The following is an 18,478-nucleotide window of genomic DNA, read 5'->3' on the forward strand; positions in this document are numbered from 1 at the left end:
CTCGGAGTGGTCCTGTGAATTTGCTGTGTTTAAATGAGTTAAGCCTCCATCCCCTCTACCTGGGAAATTGGCGCACCCTAGCTAAACACAGCTCGATACACCACAGCCGATGGCAGCACAACACAAAAGCAACGCAACTCACCACACCTATTGACAAAATCCACTCAACAAAAAGGATGGACAACGGGATCGCAACTTCAATATGCTACCAACATTCGCTATATACGTTCGTCCTTTTTTATACTTTCGATCATACGCGGCGCCACGTAAATCCCTACCGCGATCCCTCAGCGGTCCGGAATGCAACTTGCCTCCACGCCGCTCCGTACACCTGCATAACTTCGTTATCCAAGTATAATTTATTTTAATAAACATTACATTAAATGTTTTTACGATTTTATAATAATTTAATAAACATTTCATTAAATGATTTTAAATTTTTATAAGAATTAAATAAACATGTATTAAATGATTGTACATTTTGACCCGTGAGCATTTTTATTAAAGAATCGTGAAAGTGGTTGATACTTTTGTGTGCAAATTTGGGCAGCAAATTAAATATAAGTATGCAATAGCCAGAAGTTACGCGAAGGTAAATCAGACGAATGCGGTGGTTTCTGCACGATATTAGTTGAAAATGTGGCGAAATAATTACGAATAACCAATGCAGTATGAGATGGTGCATTATCGCACTTCTTTGTTCAATAAGTTAGACACAGTAAAAATCTAAGAATTCACTTTTAGAGCCTCACAAAACGACGTGTATCTCAAATTCTAATGAATAATTTGACGTGAAATTTAGCGTAGACTACGAACTTACAGAAAAAAAATTTACCGATTCGAAAAACCTCTGGTTACAGAATATCTTTGGGTGATAGAAAAATTCTGTTTTCAGATTTGACTTCAGGGTATCAAACTGCATTAGAAACACCTAAGAATTTTCATGTCACAATTATGTGTCTACCAGTGTAATTAACAATTTTGAATGGTGGTTGTAAACTTCCTAAACTACCAAAATATGCCTTATAATTATGTTTTTTATAGTACGCTACCTCATTAGTTCCAATACCCTTTGTGTCATCCAAATTATCGATACCATATTTTTGATTTAGTGATTTTTTAGCTGTGTGAAAATCATTACAGTATATTGAAAAATAAATTTCAACCGATAACAAATCGTTTAAATGAAAGTGTTGATAAACTGAATCAAACCAAGTATGAAAGGGCTAAGTTCGGGTGCGACCGATCAGTTTATACTCTTGCAACTTGCAGGAATCGAAGCCAGGGAAATACATTAAGGGTTAAATTGTCAATCATATGACCGGAATTTAAGCAGTTCTTATAAATACATATACTATGTATAACTCATACACTGAGCGTTATACTCTGCATAAGGTTTTTTAGTATCCGTCCAATTTTTTCTACTAACTATTTTCATACCATATACTAAAAAAAAGCTTCCTTGGGTTTCATTAAGGTGCCTCACACATCAGAATGTTTAAAAATCTTGATATTAGTTGAATGGAAGATAGGTCAAATTTTCTCCCACTCTGGAAAATGAAAGATTCAAATGGAATTTAAAATTCTGTTATATGGATTGTAGTCCGGTTTCACCCATTTTCACACTGTGATATAGGAATATGAGAAGAATACTACGTACTAAATTTAGTTGATATCAGACGGTCGGTACCCGTGATTTCAACACGAAGTGAGCGGTGCCAATAAATTTTAACGTCTCTGGCGTATTTATTATTGATTGCACTGGTTACGAAAATCCAGTTGTTTTTTTGTTTGACATGAACAGAACAAAGTGTGTATTATGTAAAAATTGCCACAAATGCAGAAAATAGCTACAGATTTCGGCACAATTTCTATTTCTTTGGCGCCGCGATTTGAAGGTACCGTTGGAAAGAGGAAGTCCTCCTAATTACAAAATATATAGGGTTATAGGTACCTCAAACGCTTAGTTTACGAGATATTCGACCTTTAAAGTTCAAAAATTCGCAAAATTCGAACATTTCAAGAAGCTATTTCACCACATTAAACATACTTTATTCATTATTTATTTTCTCTTCAAATTAATTAAATTACACTATAATCTTTTAAATAAATCCACATTTTACACTTTTAGCAGGTTTTTTATCTAAAAAAATCTTTATTTTAAAAATTACATTTTACACTCGTTTGAGCCTCATTTGTTTACCAAAAATTACGACGAAATGGAGCGCTGCCATGTGATGATAAGGCAATTCGCTGAAATTCCTCTTTTTCGCAAAAATTCCTCTATTCATGAATATGGATATTTTCTTTTTTAAATTATTACACATGTATTAGTAATATTATATGTACATGTGGGCACACTAACAAGATGCATCACTTCTGGCAGCACTGTTTGTCAGTTATTATTTTATTTTTCTATGTATATTCGTGGAAATTTACAGTTTCCAACTAAATTCCTATCTTTAGTTTACAGTTTTAAGAAGCGTCACTTTTTGTACAACCGCCGTCAAGAGTACAAGTGTTTAAGATCTCTTTAATAAATAATCGTTTTAATATTAAATGTGGTGTCGTAATATTTCCACATTATGGTGACCCCGACGTGATTAAATTTGATCAAACTTTGTCTCTCCACGCGTTAAATTACAAATGAGTGCAAACGTTAATATTAATTGCAAAATCACGCTCGTTGTAATTTCACACTCAACAGCGTCTAAAAATTTGTGCAAACCAGTGACCACGTGCTTTAAATCGATTCATTGACATGCCATTAGAGCGTTCGCCAAACACGTCCACCAGTAATTCAAACGTCTTGACATAAATCTCCTCGAACATGACCACAAACGACCCAACTGTGACCATCAGTGACGCCGCCGATGAAGCCCAGAACACTGCATCAATTGTAGCTGTGTCCAGCTGCAAACTCCCGCAGTTCTGGTCCATCCAGCCTCGTTTGTGGTTTGTTCAGGTTGAAGCAGTGTTACAGGTGGCCCGTATCACAAATGACGCATCACGTTACAATCAAATCGTTAGTGCTTTGGACACTGATGCAATGTTACAGCTAGCGGACTTCCTGCAGAATCCACCAGAAACCGACAAGTACGCGAAGCTGAAGGACGAGATATTGAAGCGGTTTTCAGAATCCAGCGACCGCCAGCTTCACCGAGCGCTTACAGAGGTTCAACTCGATGATAAAAAGCCTAGTCAGCTCCTGCGCCAGCTCAGAATTCTCATGGACGACAGGGCCTCAGAGGACTTACTGCGTATAAAATCGTTGGCATTGTTACCACCATCAACCATCCGGTATCTCAAACTACTCAGAGATGCCCCTCCAGATGAGCTTGCTGAAGTTGCAGACGAGCTAATGGAAAACCAGGCTGGCCATTCCGTTATGGGTACACATCACCAGCCTGCCCAGGCAGCACACAGGGGCGACAAATTCGAAAATACTCTGCTCACCAGCATGGCAAAGGACTTGTCAGGCCTTAAACTTGCCATAGCCGACCTGGTGACCTGTATCAAGGACCAGGGAATTACTCGAGACCGACCCCAACCTGCATCTGGCCGTTTCCAGCAGTCATCATCGAAGGAAGAGCCAGCCTCAGACAAGAAGAAGTTTTGTTATTATCACCGTCTCTATGGGTCCAGAGCCAAAAAGTGCGAGCGTCCTTGCACCTTCGACTCATCGGCGGAAAACTAACTTCGCTGTCGACCATCCAGGCGGCCGGCGACAGTATAGAGGCTAACACACCACCAACCAGAGAGCATCGCCCCCACATTCATGATCGCACAACAAACATGAGATTTCTTGTCGACTCTGGATCAGTGATCTCTCTCATGCCCAAGTCCGCCATCACTCACACGCTCACAGAAGATGATCTGACTCTCTTCGCAGCCAACGGGACCGTTATCCGAATCTACGGTCGAAAAGTCATCACCCTTGATTTCAATCTTCGCCGTACATTTAATTAGTCTTTTATAATCGCAGATGTCAAGTCAGCCATTCTCGGTGCAGACTTCCTGGTCCACTTTGCATTGCTTGTGGATCCCAAAGGACGATGTCTCATCGATACAACCTCGTCATGTACAACTCAGGGCACACTATCTGAGGCCACGGTACACAGCATTTCAACAATCAATCGGTCAATCTGTCATGGTGCACATGGCGCCAAATATCTGCAATTACTCAACCAATTCATCCACATAACTCATCCCAGCACCAATCCTGTCACAGCCACTGACAGTCAAGTCGCTCATCACATTGAGACAATTGGGCCACCAGTATTTGAGCGCCCACGACGTCTCACCGGCGAGAAACTACAAATAGCTAAAGATGACTTTGACCTCCTGCTACATCATGGCGTGATCCGTCCATCGAGCAGCCCATGGGCCAGCCCTATCCATATGGTGTCAAAGAAAACCAAAGAAAACTGGTGGATGGCGCACCACAGGTAACTCTCGAAAACTAAACGCAAATACAATTCCAGACCGATATCCAGTCCCTCATGGGGATGACATTCTCCAGCGTCTCCACGGATCCACCGTTTTCTCCACCATCGACTTAGTCAGGGCTTAACACCAGATACCCGTGGCCAAGTCAGACATTGCCAAAACAGCTGTAACCGCCCCTTTTGGGCTTTTCGAATTTCTGGGTATGCTACCCGGACTACGCAATGCCACGCAGACTTTTCAAAGACATATGGACAACATCCTCAAAGATTTAGACTTCGTGGGCTGCTTCATAGACGATCTGATTATCTACTCTCAGTCCCACGAACAGCACCTACGACATCTCACCACCATCTTTGAAGTCCTGCGTGCACATCATCTCACCATCAATCCAAAGAAGTGCCAGTTTGGCAAGTCTGAAGTCATCTACCTGGAGTACACTATCAACAAAGACGGCTACACTCCACCCGCCGTTCGCACGCAAGCAATCGCCGATTACACAAAGCCAGAAACCGTCAGCGATCTACGTCGTTTCCTGGGAATCGTCAACTACTACCGGCGAGCGATCCCTCAGGCGGCCCAGATACAATCACCACTGACGGACTTTCTCAAACATGTCAAGTAAAAGGACAACACTAAAATCCAGTGGACACCTTCTGCAGATCAAGCCTGGCAAGACTGCAAGAAAAGTGTCATCCAAGCCACGCGCCTGGCTTTCCTCGCACCAAACGCCATCCTCTCATTGAGATCCGACGCCTCGGATACAGCAATTGGGGGCGTTCTTGAACAGCGACACAAAGACTCATGGCAACCACTGGCCTTTTTCTCCCGCAAGCTCAGTCCAGCAGAGACCAGATACTCCACGTACGATCGTGAACTTCTAGTCATCTTTGCCGCCATCAAGTTTTACAAGCACATTCTCGAGGGGAAGCACCTTCACCGACCACAAGCCAATCATCTACGCATTTTCTCAACGTGCTGACAAGGCATCACCTCGCCAACTACGTCAATTGGACTACATCTCACAGTTCTCAACTCAGATTTTCCATACCAAGGGCACAGAAAACGTCGTAGCTGATGCGCTTTCGAGAATTAATGCCATAACCATGCCAACCAAACTTGATGCTGAGACCATTGCGCTGGCACAACGCCAAGATGACCAGCTTAATGATCTCCAATCCAGCACATCTCTCAAGCTGCACCTGCTGAACATTGAAGGTCATGATATACTATGTGATGTGAGCAATAATATTGTGCGACCTTATCTTCCACAGCCACTCAGACGCCAGGCTTTTGACATCATCCATGGTCTTTCTCATCCTAGTGGCAGGGCCACAGTCAAGGAACTCACCGGAAGATTCGTCTGGCCAGGTATAAGAAAAGACGCACTCCTCTGGTCCAGACACTGCATACCATGTCAACATTACAAGGTCCATCGTCACAATTGCACCACACCAAACCACATTGACGTACCAGACAATCGCTTCGAGCACGTCCACCTGGATCTCATAGAGCTGCCCAGAGTCAAGGACCTTCGCTACTGCCTGACGATCATTGACCGCTTCAGCAGGTCAGGTTTACACTCAGTGGATTTGTCAATTCGGTACACCATTGACAATCACCACTGATCAAGGTCTGCAGTTCGAATCAGCACTGTTCACCTCACTCTCACGAATCAGAACGACGCCGTATCATCCTCAATCGAATGGTCTGGTGGAACGGTGGCACCGCACACTCAAGGCGGCTCTCATGTGCAATAATGCGACACCTTGGCCGGACATGCTACCGTCAGTTCTACTAGGACTCTGTACCGCATACAAACCAGATCTGAAAGCATCTCCTGCTGAAATGCTTTTCTGGACTACACTGCGTATACCCGGTGATTTCTTTGATACAGCAAGCACACCAGGTGATCCACAAACATTCGTGAGGAAATACAGGCAAATCATCCAAGCAATCAGGCCAACACCAACAGCTCATCACACCAAACACAAGCTGTTCCTACTCAAAAACCTTGACACGTGCACCCACGTATTCAAGAGAGTAGACGCCATCAAGAAACCTCTGCAACAACCATACACTGGCCCCCATGAAGTCATCCAGCGGGTAGACGACAAAACCTACATCATCAGAATCAATGGGACAGACAAAACAGTCTCAATCGACATGCTGAACATGCCAACACCTTAAAAAGTCGAGCAGGACTTTATTTGAGGGGGAGTACTGTGGGCACACTAACAAGATGCATCACATCTGGCAGCACTGTTTGTCAGTTATTCTATTATTTTTCTATTACTTCATTCTCTGTATATTCTTGGAAATTTACAGTTTCCAACTGAATTCCTAATTCTTAGTTTACAGTTTTAAGAAGCGTCACTTTTTGTACAGACGCCGTCAAGAGTACAAGTGTTTAAGATCTCTTTAATAAATAATCGTTTTGATATTAAATGTGGTGTCGTAATATTTCCAAATATATATGTATAAGTAATACTATATAATAATATTGCGTAATAAAGTGTAAAGTATACAGTACAGTAGTAAAATTCAAATTTTGTTTCAACATGAGTGCATGATAACCGAAAAATATAACCACTTTATATCCACAACTCATATTTTAAATATAATAATATATATATCGTCACCTAAAATACAAACCAATGTATCATAAAAAATAAATGGAAATCGCTGACAGATATAATAACCATTTTCATATGTATGTACATTAGGGCGGGTCGATTTAAAAATCGCCCATTGCTCTATGAAAATCATATTCTAGGGATCAAAATAAGAAACTTTGCCGAAGGAACCATACCTCTAAAACGAATTTTGATGTCCCCCAATTTGGGTCGAACTTTTGGATAGGGGCAAATTTTGAAAAATCCCACTTTGACCCATTTATATATATATAATATCTATATTTTCTCTTAAGAAATTTATTTAGTCAGAATATATGTAAATGAAAAAATTAATTTAAGAGAGTTATTGAAAAGAAACTAAAAAAAATGATTGTTTGAAGTCTTTTTTACTTTCAAGTCTAGGCAATTTCGCACGGCTCTCTAATGTCGTCGCCATAACAGCCTCTACATTTTCCGGTATAACCCGTTTGGAAACGCCAGCTAGCAATTGAACATGTCGTTCCGTTTCTTGTATGTGTGATGGAATTTTTGGATCATTAAACAGTGGATCATCTTGATTTAAATATTCTTTCAATGTATCGTACGGAATGCTTCGCGTGAAAAAACCATTTAATTTGGTTGTTTTGTATTCAGCGGTTTCATGTTCCAGTCTTACGTAACCAATCAATTCAGAATTGGGTTCTCTCAAAATAACAAGATGAGGTTCTTTTACCATCCTAGTATGATAGTTCTCATCAATTTTATCTATCGTTAAAGTATCATCTTTTCTGCCATCGAATGAAAACGCTAACAAATTGGTATCATCTAACCGTTTGCGAAGCACTTCTTGTCTGCATTTCTTTTTTTCTCTGCGAACTTTCGATTTATCCATGATGAGAGGTTTCCCATGCGTATCTTTAATTTTAAAATCTTGCAAAAGAGCGGTTCCCAATGCTGATGCTACTCTGTCAGGCACACCAAATCTGTCACATACCAAGGCAAAGTTAAAACAATCGTATCTCTCTGTGTATTGTGAACTTGTGCTTCTATCCATATCTTCTTGAACCGGTGGCGGTGCGTATGTTGAATCATCGGGATCTTGGTATGTTGGCATTGATGACATAGACGTTGCCCCTTGCTCTTCAGTTTCCATCATAAATGCATTCATTGTTAGTCTTCTCTGGTTATGTTGATCGTGCATGAACCCTTTGAGGCGTTCGGAAACCCACCCGCATGCACGTGTAGCTGCCTTCAAATCGCATTTACATGTTCCAATGTAAAAAATTGTTTCCAGAGATTTTACATACTCTGTAAATTGTTGGGTGTTGTTTCTTCTTTTGATTTGCTCTTGATACTTGTCAAGCAATTTATTCAATTTATTACATACACTTTTTCAGCATTATTTCCATACCAAGTTTTTCCCAAATTCCAATCAACTTATCTTGTACTTGAATAGTGAATGATTTATGGGAAAACTTTTTTTGTTCTGTTTTAGCACGTTCGCTTAAGTAAAAATAATATCTCAAGATATCCAGATGGGTTGGTAAATTAAGATCAGTCAAATCAGTAGACACACCAAAAACAGTAACATCATGCTTGGGTATATGACTCATTGGGTTTTCGATAGTTGTTGATGTAGTTGCTTCATCTCGCGGTGTAGAGGATGGTGGATTCATTGTAAACTTTTTGATGTGGAATGGTCACTTCACTTATTATTTTTTTTGAAATACCATAGTAGTTATTGCTTTAGTTCTCCTCACTTTCAGAGGTAATAAGAATGAAATGGTAATTTCAATTCTATTTCAAAATTTGCCCCTACCCAAAAGTTCGGTCCAAATTGGGGGACATCAGAATTCGTTTCAGAGGTATGGATCCCTCGGCAAAGTTTCTTATTTTGATCCCTAGAATATGATTTTCATAGAGCAATGGGCGATTTTTTTGCCTCCCCACAAATCGACCCGGCCTAATGTACATATATGGGAAAGGAAAAAGAATCACTCGAAAGTACAAACAAAGAAAACGCTGTGAAACGCTGAAAATCCTTCCTTTTTGGTTTTTTGTTTTCCTCGTAAATATAAACACTCTAAACTTTTCAGCCATGAATTTGACAAGTGATTTATAAATTACTAAATTTAGCTGAAAAATTGCAAAATAAATGTGAAATGTGAGCTTATTTCAAAGCTTAAAGTGTTTATTTAAATATACAGAGTAAAAAACGTGAAAAAATTTAGTGAAAGATAGAGAAATAACATGTTTTCTTAGTGCAAATTTTTGAATTTTTAAACGTGATTATTTTAAAAAATATTAGTTAATTTTACATTATTTTTCGATATTCCTCCTTTGGAAGAGCTCCCCTATCCGTACATACCCCATTTATACGGAAATTAGGTGTTTTTACCCCTCCGCCAAAGTAATCGGAATCGTGCTCAGATTTCTTCTATCACCTATAATTGATATAAAGAATTTTTCACAAACGTTGTCTATGACAATTATGTAAATTAAAAAACAAAAAACTTATTTTAATAAATAAAAATTAAATTATTTCAGCCGTTTCATTAACTTAAATCTAAAATTTTCATATATAGAAAATAAATAAATACTTTCAATAAATTTCATTAATTGTGTTTAATGAATTGTTCGAATTTTACTATTCCATGTACTATGTCTCCGCTATACACAAATATAACACAGGATGAAACACTCCCCACGTATATCCACCACGCATATATGCACAGCTACATCCAACCCTGGAGCGAAGTGGAGAAAAATAAAGTGTGAAAGAAATAAATTCAATAAATTTAATACTTTTAAATATTTACAATAATTAAAATAAACAACTTGTTTGTATACGAAAGTGCTATTTTCAAAAATTTGACGGAGATCGCCTGGAAGTTGAAGTGCGGTGAGGAGATTGAGTGGATAGGTCTGTTGCACCTGCTAAAAGTTTCTCAGGAGATGTAAGGCAACCAATATTACCATTTTTTTTCGTAAAAATTCATTATTTTTTCTTATTGGACTTTGACCAGCAAAATTTAAAAAAGTAGTTTAAATTTGGAAAAGTCACTACCATAGTATAAGCTTTATTGTTATCCAATACATGAACCAACTTGTACTTGTTTGTTCGTTAAGTTAAGCGGTGAGGAGATTGAGTGGATTTTACCTGTACTAGGTAAGCCTAAAAGCATACACCGAAATTGATGAACGTTTCATCTGGTAGTTGCCACACATATATTTGTATATTTATTTATTTTTTCTAAGTATTGGCTAACTAACTCACCATTACCTACGAATAATCCCTAATACAATAGACATATAGTATATAGCTATAGCTGGATTATGGACCCTGGAGGGGGTCAGGAAATACCAACAAGCCAACCGAAAAAATTAGTTTCCGAAATAGATGAATTGAAACAAAAATTGAGAGAATTAGAACAATTATGCGAACAATTAAAAATTTAAAATCAAAAGCTTAAAGAACAAAATAATAATGAACCGCGACCTCCACCTATTATGATTTCGAATATCTCTAATTATAAAGAACTAAATAACCTAATTAAAGATAATACTAAAAGTTCTTTTGTATTTAAACTATTAAATAACGATATCCATAAAATAAGCGTTACATCAAGTGATGACTACAGATCAGTTACAAAAATGTTGTCTGCGTCGGGAGCTTCATGGTATTCCTTTGAAGACAAACAAACGCGTCCAATAAAGGTTATGATTAAAAATCTCCACCATTCGTGTAGCATTAGTGATATTATCGCTGATTTAAAAGAACAAGATTTACATGTTATGAACGTCGTAAATAAACTCAAGTGGAAAACACGAGAACCTTTAAACATGTTTTTAGCTACTTTTGATTCTAATGAAGACATCAAGAAAATTTATCATAAATTTATTTATAAATCAAACATATTCTTCACACCGTTGTTCTCATCGAGCCTATTAGGAATTCTACACTTATTCCACAATGTAAAAATTGCCAGGCATTTGGACACACAAAGAACTTCTGTGGCAAAATGTCAAAGTGCGTTAAATGCGGTGGTAAGCACAAAACCATCGAGTGCCAAAAACCAAACACAGAAAAACCAAAATGCTGTAACTGTGGCGAAAGCCATCCGGCAAACTACAGGGGATGTATTGTGGCCAAGGAGCTTCAAAGCATTCGTAACAAAGCCTTGAAGAAACAAAAAGTTACCACAAATTTGCCCAGTACATCAATTAATCCACCCATTGGTAATAAAAGTACTGTCAACAAGCAGAATCGTGTACAGACGAGTAAGCTCACTTTTTCTGAAGTACTGAAAGGCAACTAGAACGTGGTGAACGAAAAAAAACACAAAGATGACCGAAGACCTACTAACTCAAATACTTGAGATGTTAAATAAACAAGAAAAATTCAATAACGATCTGTGCCGCCGCTTAGATAACCTCGAAAAAAATAAAAATAAAACAAAATTGAAGACATGAATGGTGCTCTCCGAGTTATGACATGGAATGCAAATGGACTATTAAAGCACCAAGAAGAGCTTCTACTAATTTTACAAAAAGAAAAAATAGATGTATGTCTTATTTCCGAAACTCATTTTACGAGACACAGCCATATAACTTTCAAAAAATACGATATCTATCATACAATCCGCCCTAGTAATTGTGCGAGGGTAGGCACTGCTGTTATTGTTAAAAACAGCATTATACATTATGAGGATAGAAAAATCAGTACGCACAATATTCAAACCACAACTATTACATTAAAAGCAATGAACCAACCCTTGTAAATTACTGCAATATATTGTCCGCCGAGACACAAAATCCTCGTTGAAGAATATAAAGAACTTCTCAATATGCACAAACACAAATTTATTATCGGAGGCGACTTTAACGCTAAGCATGTTTACTGGGGATCGCGCCTAACGACAGCTAAAGGGCTAGACTTATTCCAGGCAGCTCAAGAAACGGGGTGTGAGTTTGTATCGACCGGAACACCAACTTATTGGCCAACGGACACCAATAAAATACCAGATGTAATAGACTTCTTTATAGCCAGGAAGGTATCTCGAAATTTCATAGAAATGGAAGGTGGGTTAGATCTAAGCTCTGATCACTCCTCTTTATATTTAACAGTAAGTGAAACAGTCATTAAAAGAAATCTTAGTCTGAAGCTATACAATAAAAATACGGACTGGACTTCGTTCAAACAAATACTTCAGACTAAAATAAAGTGTCAGAAAATCACAACAATTGAACAACTAGAGTTAGAAGTTAACACATTTACGAAAGAAATTCAACAAGCAGCTTGGGATAATACTCCGGAGTTAAAGCGGAAAAGTGTAGGTTCAAATTACCCTAAAGAGATAAAAATCCTTCTAATTAAGAAAAGAAAGTTACGACGGAAATGGCAACAAACCCGCTCACCACTCGACAAAACCAACCTTAATAAGGCAACAGCAGAATTAAAACGAGAAATTGCTCATATTAATAATGAGTCAATTAATAAATATTTAAGTATCTCAACTATCCGCTGACAAAAAAGATGATTACTCACTCTGGAAAAGTACTAAGTATCTGAAACGTCCAACAAGTTACGTTGCACCTCTAAAAGTTGCTTCCAATACATGGGCTAGAAGTGATTGTGATAAAGCTAATGCATTTGCAAAACACCTAGCTGAAACCTTTCGTCCAAACGAGGATAGTGAAATCGCGTTCCTCAGTAGCATTCAACAGGATCATGCAACAATCCCAGCAATCACCATTTGTGAACTTAAATGTGAAATTAAAAAGCTCAAAGTTAAGAAAGCAGCTGGCTTCGATTTAATTACAGCTGAAGTGTTAAGTCAGTTACCATACATATGTTTACGGAAGCTCGCCTATCTTTTCAATACAGCAATCCGTCTGACATATTTTCCAAGCCTTTGGAAAGTTGCCGAAGTTGTTATGGTTCCTAAGCCAGGAAAGGATCCTCACGTAGTCTCGTCATAGAGACCAATTTCGCTACTTCCACAAATCTCAAAACTTTTTGAAAAATTAATTTATCTAAGATTAAAATCTATAATCGACGAAAAGGAGTTAATCCCATCGCATCAGTTCGGTTTTAGAAATAAGCATTCAACAATAGAACAAATTCACAGAATAACATCAGAAATAGAAAAATCCCTGGAGGAGGGAAGCGTATGCTCAGCTGTATTCCTTGACGTTGCACAAGCGTTTGACAAGGTATGGCACGAAGGCCTTATGCAAAAACTAAAATCATGTCTTCCGGTTGAGTATTGTGCTCTTTTAGAATCGTACATCACCATGAGATTTTTCCGTGTAAAACAAGGAAATGAATTCTCTAAACTAAAAGAAATTGAAGCAGGAGTTCCTCAGGGAAGTATCTTAGGTCCACTTTTATATATTTTGTATACAAGAGACTTACCGTTAGCACCAAACAGTATGACTGCCACTTTTGCTGATGACACCGCAATACTATGCGTCAAAAAAACAGCAGAAAAAGCTGCGATAAATCTGCAACATGCAATCAACTCTGTAGTAAGCTGGACTAAAAAATGGAGAATAAAACTAAACGGTGGCAAATTGGTTCATGTAAATTTTACAAACAAAAGAATCACTTATCAACCTATAAGTATTCTAGATGTCTGCATACCATACGCTAATACAGCTAAATATCTTGGCATCACGCTCGATGCTAGATTACGTTGGAAGGAGCATATCAAAATAAAAAGGATTGAAATTAATCTCAAATTGTCGAAAATGAAATGGCTAATTGGGCGAAGGTCAAACCTGTCCATACACAACAAATTACTTCTTTATAAACAAATAATCAAGCCGATATGGTCATATGTTGCGGAACTGTGGGGATGTGCCAATGATGGCAGTATTAATATTATACAACGTTTTCAAAACAAGGTGCTAAGAGGCATTGTAAATGCTCCTTGGTACTGCAGAAATGATGATATTCATCGAGACCTAAGGATGAATACAGTCGCCGAAGAAATAAGGAGTCAGGCAGATGCCCACTACAAAAGGCTTAATGCACATGTGAACGAGGAGGCGAGAAATCTTCTTTTAGACACATGCCTCTCTAATCGATTATGTCGCAAAAAACCACATAGCTTAGTTGGAAGCTAAAATATAAAGAAATTAATTATACTATATACCGTATATGTATGAATATTACTATTAATTTCTATGTAATTTGTTTTTAAGTTATTCAAATCAAACTGCTCGTTAGTTTTTGAAACTAGTTGTAGTGATATCAAACATTGTTAAAGTTTTAAAAATGTTTGCAATAAAAAAAAAAAAAAAAAAAAAATCTACCGGAAGAAATAATATCGAGACACCTAAGGGGCAATAAAAATATAACCTCTCACGCGTAAATAAACATGCTATGGAGTTTTGCGCTGTTGCAACTGCGCCACGGCACCATTGCAATGAAACGAAACTACTGCTTAGGTGAATTCTTTTTACGAGTTTGGTCTTAACTCGAGTTTAACCCATTCAGGACCAATGTGACGTAGACGTCACGACAGCATAGCCCTTCTTTATTTGCCGTAAAAAAAAAATGGCTAATGCAAATTTAATTTAAAATGCAACACAGTCTATTCTTAAGCGGTACGATCAAGTTTGTGTCAGTTGCAGTTAAGTTTTGCTTGTGAATAGATGCTTTGGCGTTAGTTTGGTTTTGTGTGTATATCGAAAAGAATAAAAATGTCGAGAAGGGCAAAGGCCAAAAAGTAAGTATATACATATATATTTCTTACTTGGGTGCAACTAAAAAAAAAATTAATGTACATATGTAGTATTACTAAAAAATATGTGTAGACAAATAGTGCGAAATAAAAACTTACAAGTTATTGTATTTTACTAGTGTCTGATTAACTTTTTATTGCTGTGACGTGCACGTTACGTTGGCCCAAATACCCTGGTAGTACATATATTGATTTGTTTATATTATTAGATACTTCAAAAATACGGATGAAATGCTAGATTATCTAGAGAGTTTACAGAGTGACGATGAAGATATTGATAAAGTGTACCTAGAGCCGCCCGATGAAGGTCAGGTGTCCGATGAAGATTCAGGTGAAGAAGACTGCGGCGGCACCATCGAAAATTTAAGCAAGAAGCAGTTGCAACCAGAAATTCTGGAGGGAGAATCAACTATGTGTATGTCTAACAAAACTCCCTATAAAATTTCAGTACGTAGTAGAAACAGAAAGAGACACAATACTTCGAAACGAAACGGTCCTCGAGCGAAAATACAAAAACGCCACGGCACCATTGCAATGAAACGAAACTACTGCTTAGGTGAATTCTTTTTACGAGTTTGGTCTTAACTCGAGTTTAACCCATTCAGGACCAATGTGACGTAGACGTCACGACAGCATAGCCCTTCTTTATTTGCCGTAAAAAAAAATGGCTAATGCAAATTTAATTTAAAATGCAACACAGTCTATTCTTAAGCGGTACGATCAAGTTTGTGTCAGTTGCAGTTAAGTTTTGCTTGTGAATAGATGCTTTGGCGTTAGTTTGGTTTTGTGTGTATATCGAAAAGAATAAAAATGTCGAGAAGGGCAAAGGCCAAAAAGTAAGTATATACATATATATTTCTTACTTGGGTGCAACTAAAAAAAAAATTAATGTACATATGTAGTATTACTAAAAAATATGTGTAGACAAATAGTGCGAAATAAAAACTTACAAGTTATTGTATTTTACTAGTGTCTGATTAACTTTTTATTGCTGTGACGTGCACGTTACGTTGGCCCAAATACCCTGGTAGTACATATATTGATTTGTTTATATTATTAGATACTTCAAAAATACGGATGAAATGCTAGATTATCTAGAGAGTTTACAGAGTGACGATGAAGATATTGATAAAGTGTACCTAGAGCCGCCCGATGAAGGTCAGGTGTCCGATGAAGATTCAGGTGAAGAAGACTGCGGCGGCACCATCGAAAATTTAAGCAAGAAGCAGTTGCAACCAGAAATTCTGGAGGGAGAATCAACTATGTGTATGTCTAACAAAACTCCCTATAAAATTTCAGTACGTAGTAGAAACAGAAAGAGACACAATACTTCGAAACGAAACGGTCCTCGAGCGAAAATACAAAAAGTGCGGGCACCACAGTTAACTTGGGTTGAAAGCATCGCTGGTAAATCAAAACCTTTTTCCCCTGAGCCAAATTACATAGATTGTAGCGGGCTTTTTCCACATCAGCAATTTGAAAAGTTTATTGATGATGAGGTCCTACAGATGTTATGTGATGAATCCAATGCTTACTCGGTTCAAGTAGAAGGTCAAAATCCCAACATTACCATAAATGAGATGAAGGTGTTTATTGGTATTATGATTGTCACTGGGTATACATCAGAGTTCGCAAATACTCATCACTGAGGAGTAAAATTTTTATCTTCCTCCTCAGTACAACACAATTGAGGAGCAATAACTTTTGATTTCCTCAATTGTGAGTTCAAAGGAAAGAGTGCTCTTCTAGAATATTTCTCTTTAATACTTATCTTATCTTTTCGCTCTAATATTTAGCGCAAACGTACGTGCTCCTCAAAATAATACTCCTCACAAGAGCGCTAAGTTTCTTTTTCTCATCTCAGGTTCCAGCACTCAGTATTTTGTATCGCTGATAAAGTCAGTAAGTTCGCAACTTTAGTTGCTAATTCTCGGGCGATTCTCTTTTGCTGTCGCCCATTACCTTCACACGAGCAACTTGTGTTGCGCAACTCTGCTCGAGTTTTTTTTTCTCATTCTCTTTCACTTTATTTTAACCCATTGTCTACTCTTTACTTTAACCCATTGTCGTTTCTTTTTCCTTATAGGTATTTGGTCCACTCTATCACATATATTAATCATTTTATTTATTAAAACAAAGATATACATATCACCCTTTTTACTATCGTCTGAATCAATTTGTATGGCTTCCTCCATACATTTCACAATATCTTTAATTAATTCGATTTTTTCATCATACTCCATTTTCTAAAATATTTATATTATATTATGTATATTTGTATACATATTTGCAAATTAATTACCAAAAGATGAAATTAAATTTTTTAAATATATTCAAAATATTAATTTCAAAAAAAATACGCAAATGCAACTAAGTACTACGAAAGAAAGAACGCGAATGCCGAAAAACGTCGCAGCGAACTGTTACGAATAAGAACACAAAGCGAGTTGCTGAACACTGGAAACTCGGCGCGATTCCCCTCTCCTCGTCGCCCCCTCGCCTATAAACCAAGAGTTGCCGCAACAAAAGTTGCCTCGTGTAATTGGGCTCTAATGCAGCAGAGAGTGCACTTGAGCAATTTCTTATTCTCTTAGAGAGTATGTATATTTATAAATTTATGTTAAAGTTTAATTGTTGTTGGTGTAAATATTAACAGTTTTGGGTACATGCATGATTATCCGTTAAGTTAAGTTGTATTGTGAGTAGGTAAATAATTTTAATCAGGAAGACGATGCAAAAATACTGTTCTCTAAGAGAATTTCTCTATACAATGATTGTTTTTTTTTTTTAAAAGTAAAAATAAAATTGAATCAAAGTAATTTTTTTAAGTGCTGTGTGGGGCTGATTACTATTAAAGCCATACCATTTAGGCTTTTTGATGATGAACAGTATTTTAAAAAAATTAAAGAGCCTTATGAACACGAATTTAATATAACAGTAAACTCAAGGAATATAATTGAAAGACTTGGCTCGTGTGCCGAACAAATGAAAATCAAACTATCTGATTTACTACGAAACAAAATGATTTGCATAAAGTTGGACATTGCTTCACGAATGGAAAAAAGTATATTGGGAATTAACGTTCAAGTTATTGATAATTTTCAAATAAAAATTTTTACTATTGGGATGGTGGAATTGAGAAAAAGACACACTGCACTGTTTCTAAAGGAAAAAATCTTAAAAAGTTTCCATAAATTTGGTATAAACGCGGCACAAATATATTCTTCTACTACCGATAATGGAGCGAACGTTGTGAAAACTTCAGAGTTACTTCAAGAAAGTGAAACCACGGATGGTGATGAATATGAACAAATTCACACTAGATTGAATTCGGTATTGTCTGTGGTAAGATGTGCTGTACATACGCTCCAACTAGCTGCACATGATATATATAAAACTGTTTCAACAGAATTAACAAAGTGTAGAGAGGCGGCACGTTTTCTTCGAAAAAGATTCGTAATGAAAATTTTTGGTGAAGGTATCCGAATGCCTACATTAAACAATTTAACTAGATGGAATTCTACGTTCGATATGTTAAATTCTCTGTTGAACTTGGAAGAATTTGTAAATATTCATGAAGTTAACTGTCATATAAATTGGGATTTCGTACAAAATTTTGTTGCTGCGTTTAAGCCCATTGCTGAATGTACAAGAAGTTTGCAAACA

At 37.4% G+C, this 18,478-nt stretch overlaps 1 protein-coding gene across 1 annotated transcript; it reads left to right on the forward strand.

Moving 5' to 3' along the window:
- The first annotated feature begins 2,830 nt into the window (after positions 1-2,830).
- LOC126765150 (uncharacterized) lies at positions 2,831-3,697 on the forward strand. The gene has a single exon (XM_050482736.1). The coding sequence runs from the start codon at positions 2,831-2,833 to the stop codon at positions 3,695-3,697; it is 867 nt and encodes a 288-aa protein (XP_050338693.1).
- Positions 3,698-18,478: the final 14,781 nt, after the last annotated feature.

The sequence above is a fragment of the Bactrocera neohumeralis genome, unplaced genomic scaffold, assembly GCF_024586455.1.
Source record: "Bactrocera neohumeralis isolate Rockhampton unplaced genomic scaffold, APGP_CSIRO_Bneo_wtdbg2-racon-allhic-juicebox.fasta_v2 cluster10, whole genome shotgun sequence".
NCBI lineage: Eukaryota > Metazoa > Arthropoda > Insecta > Diptera > Tephritidae > Bactrocera > Bactrocera neohumeralis.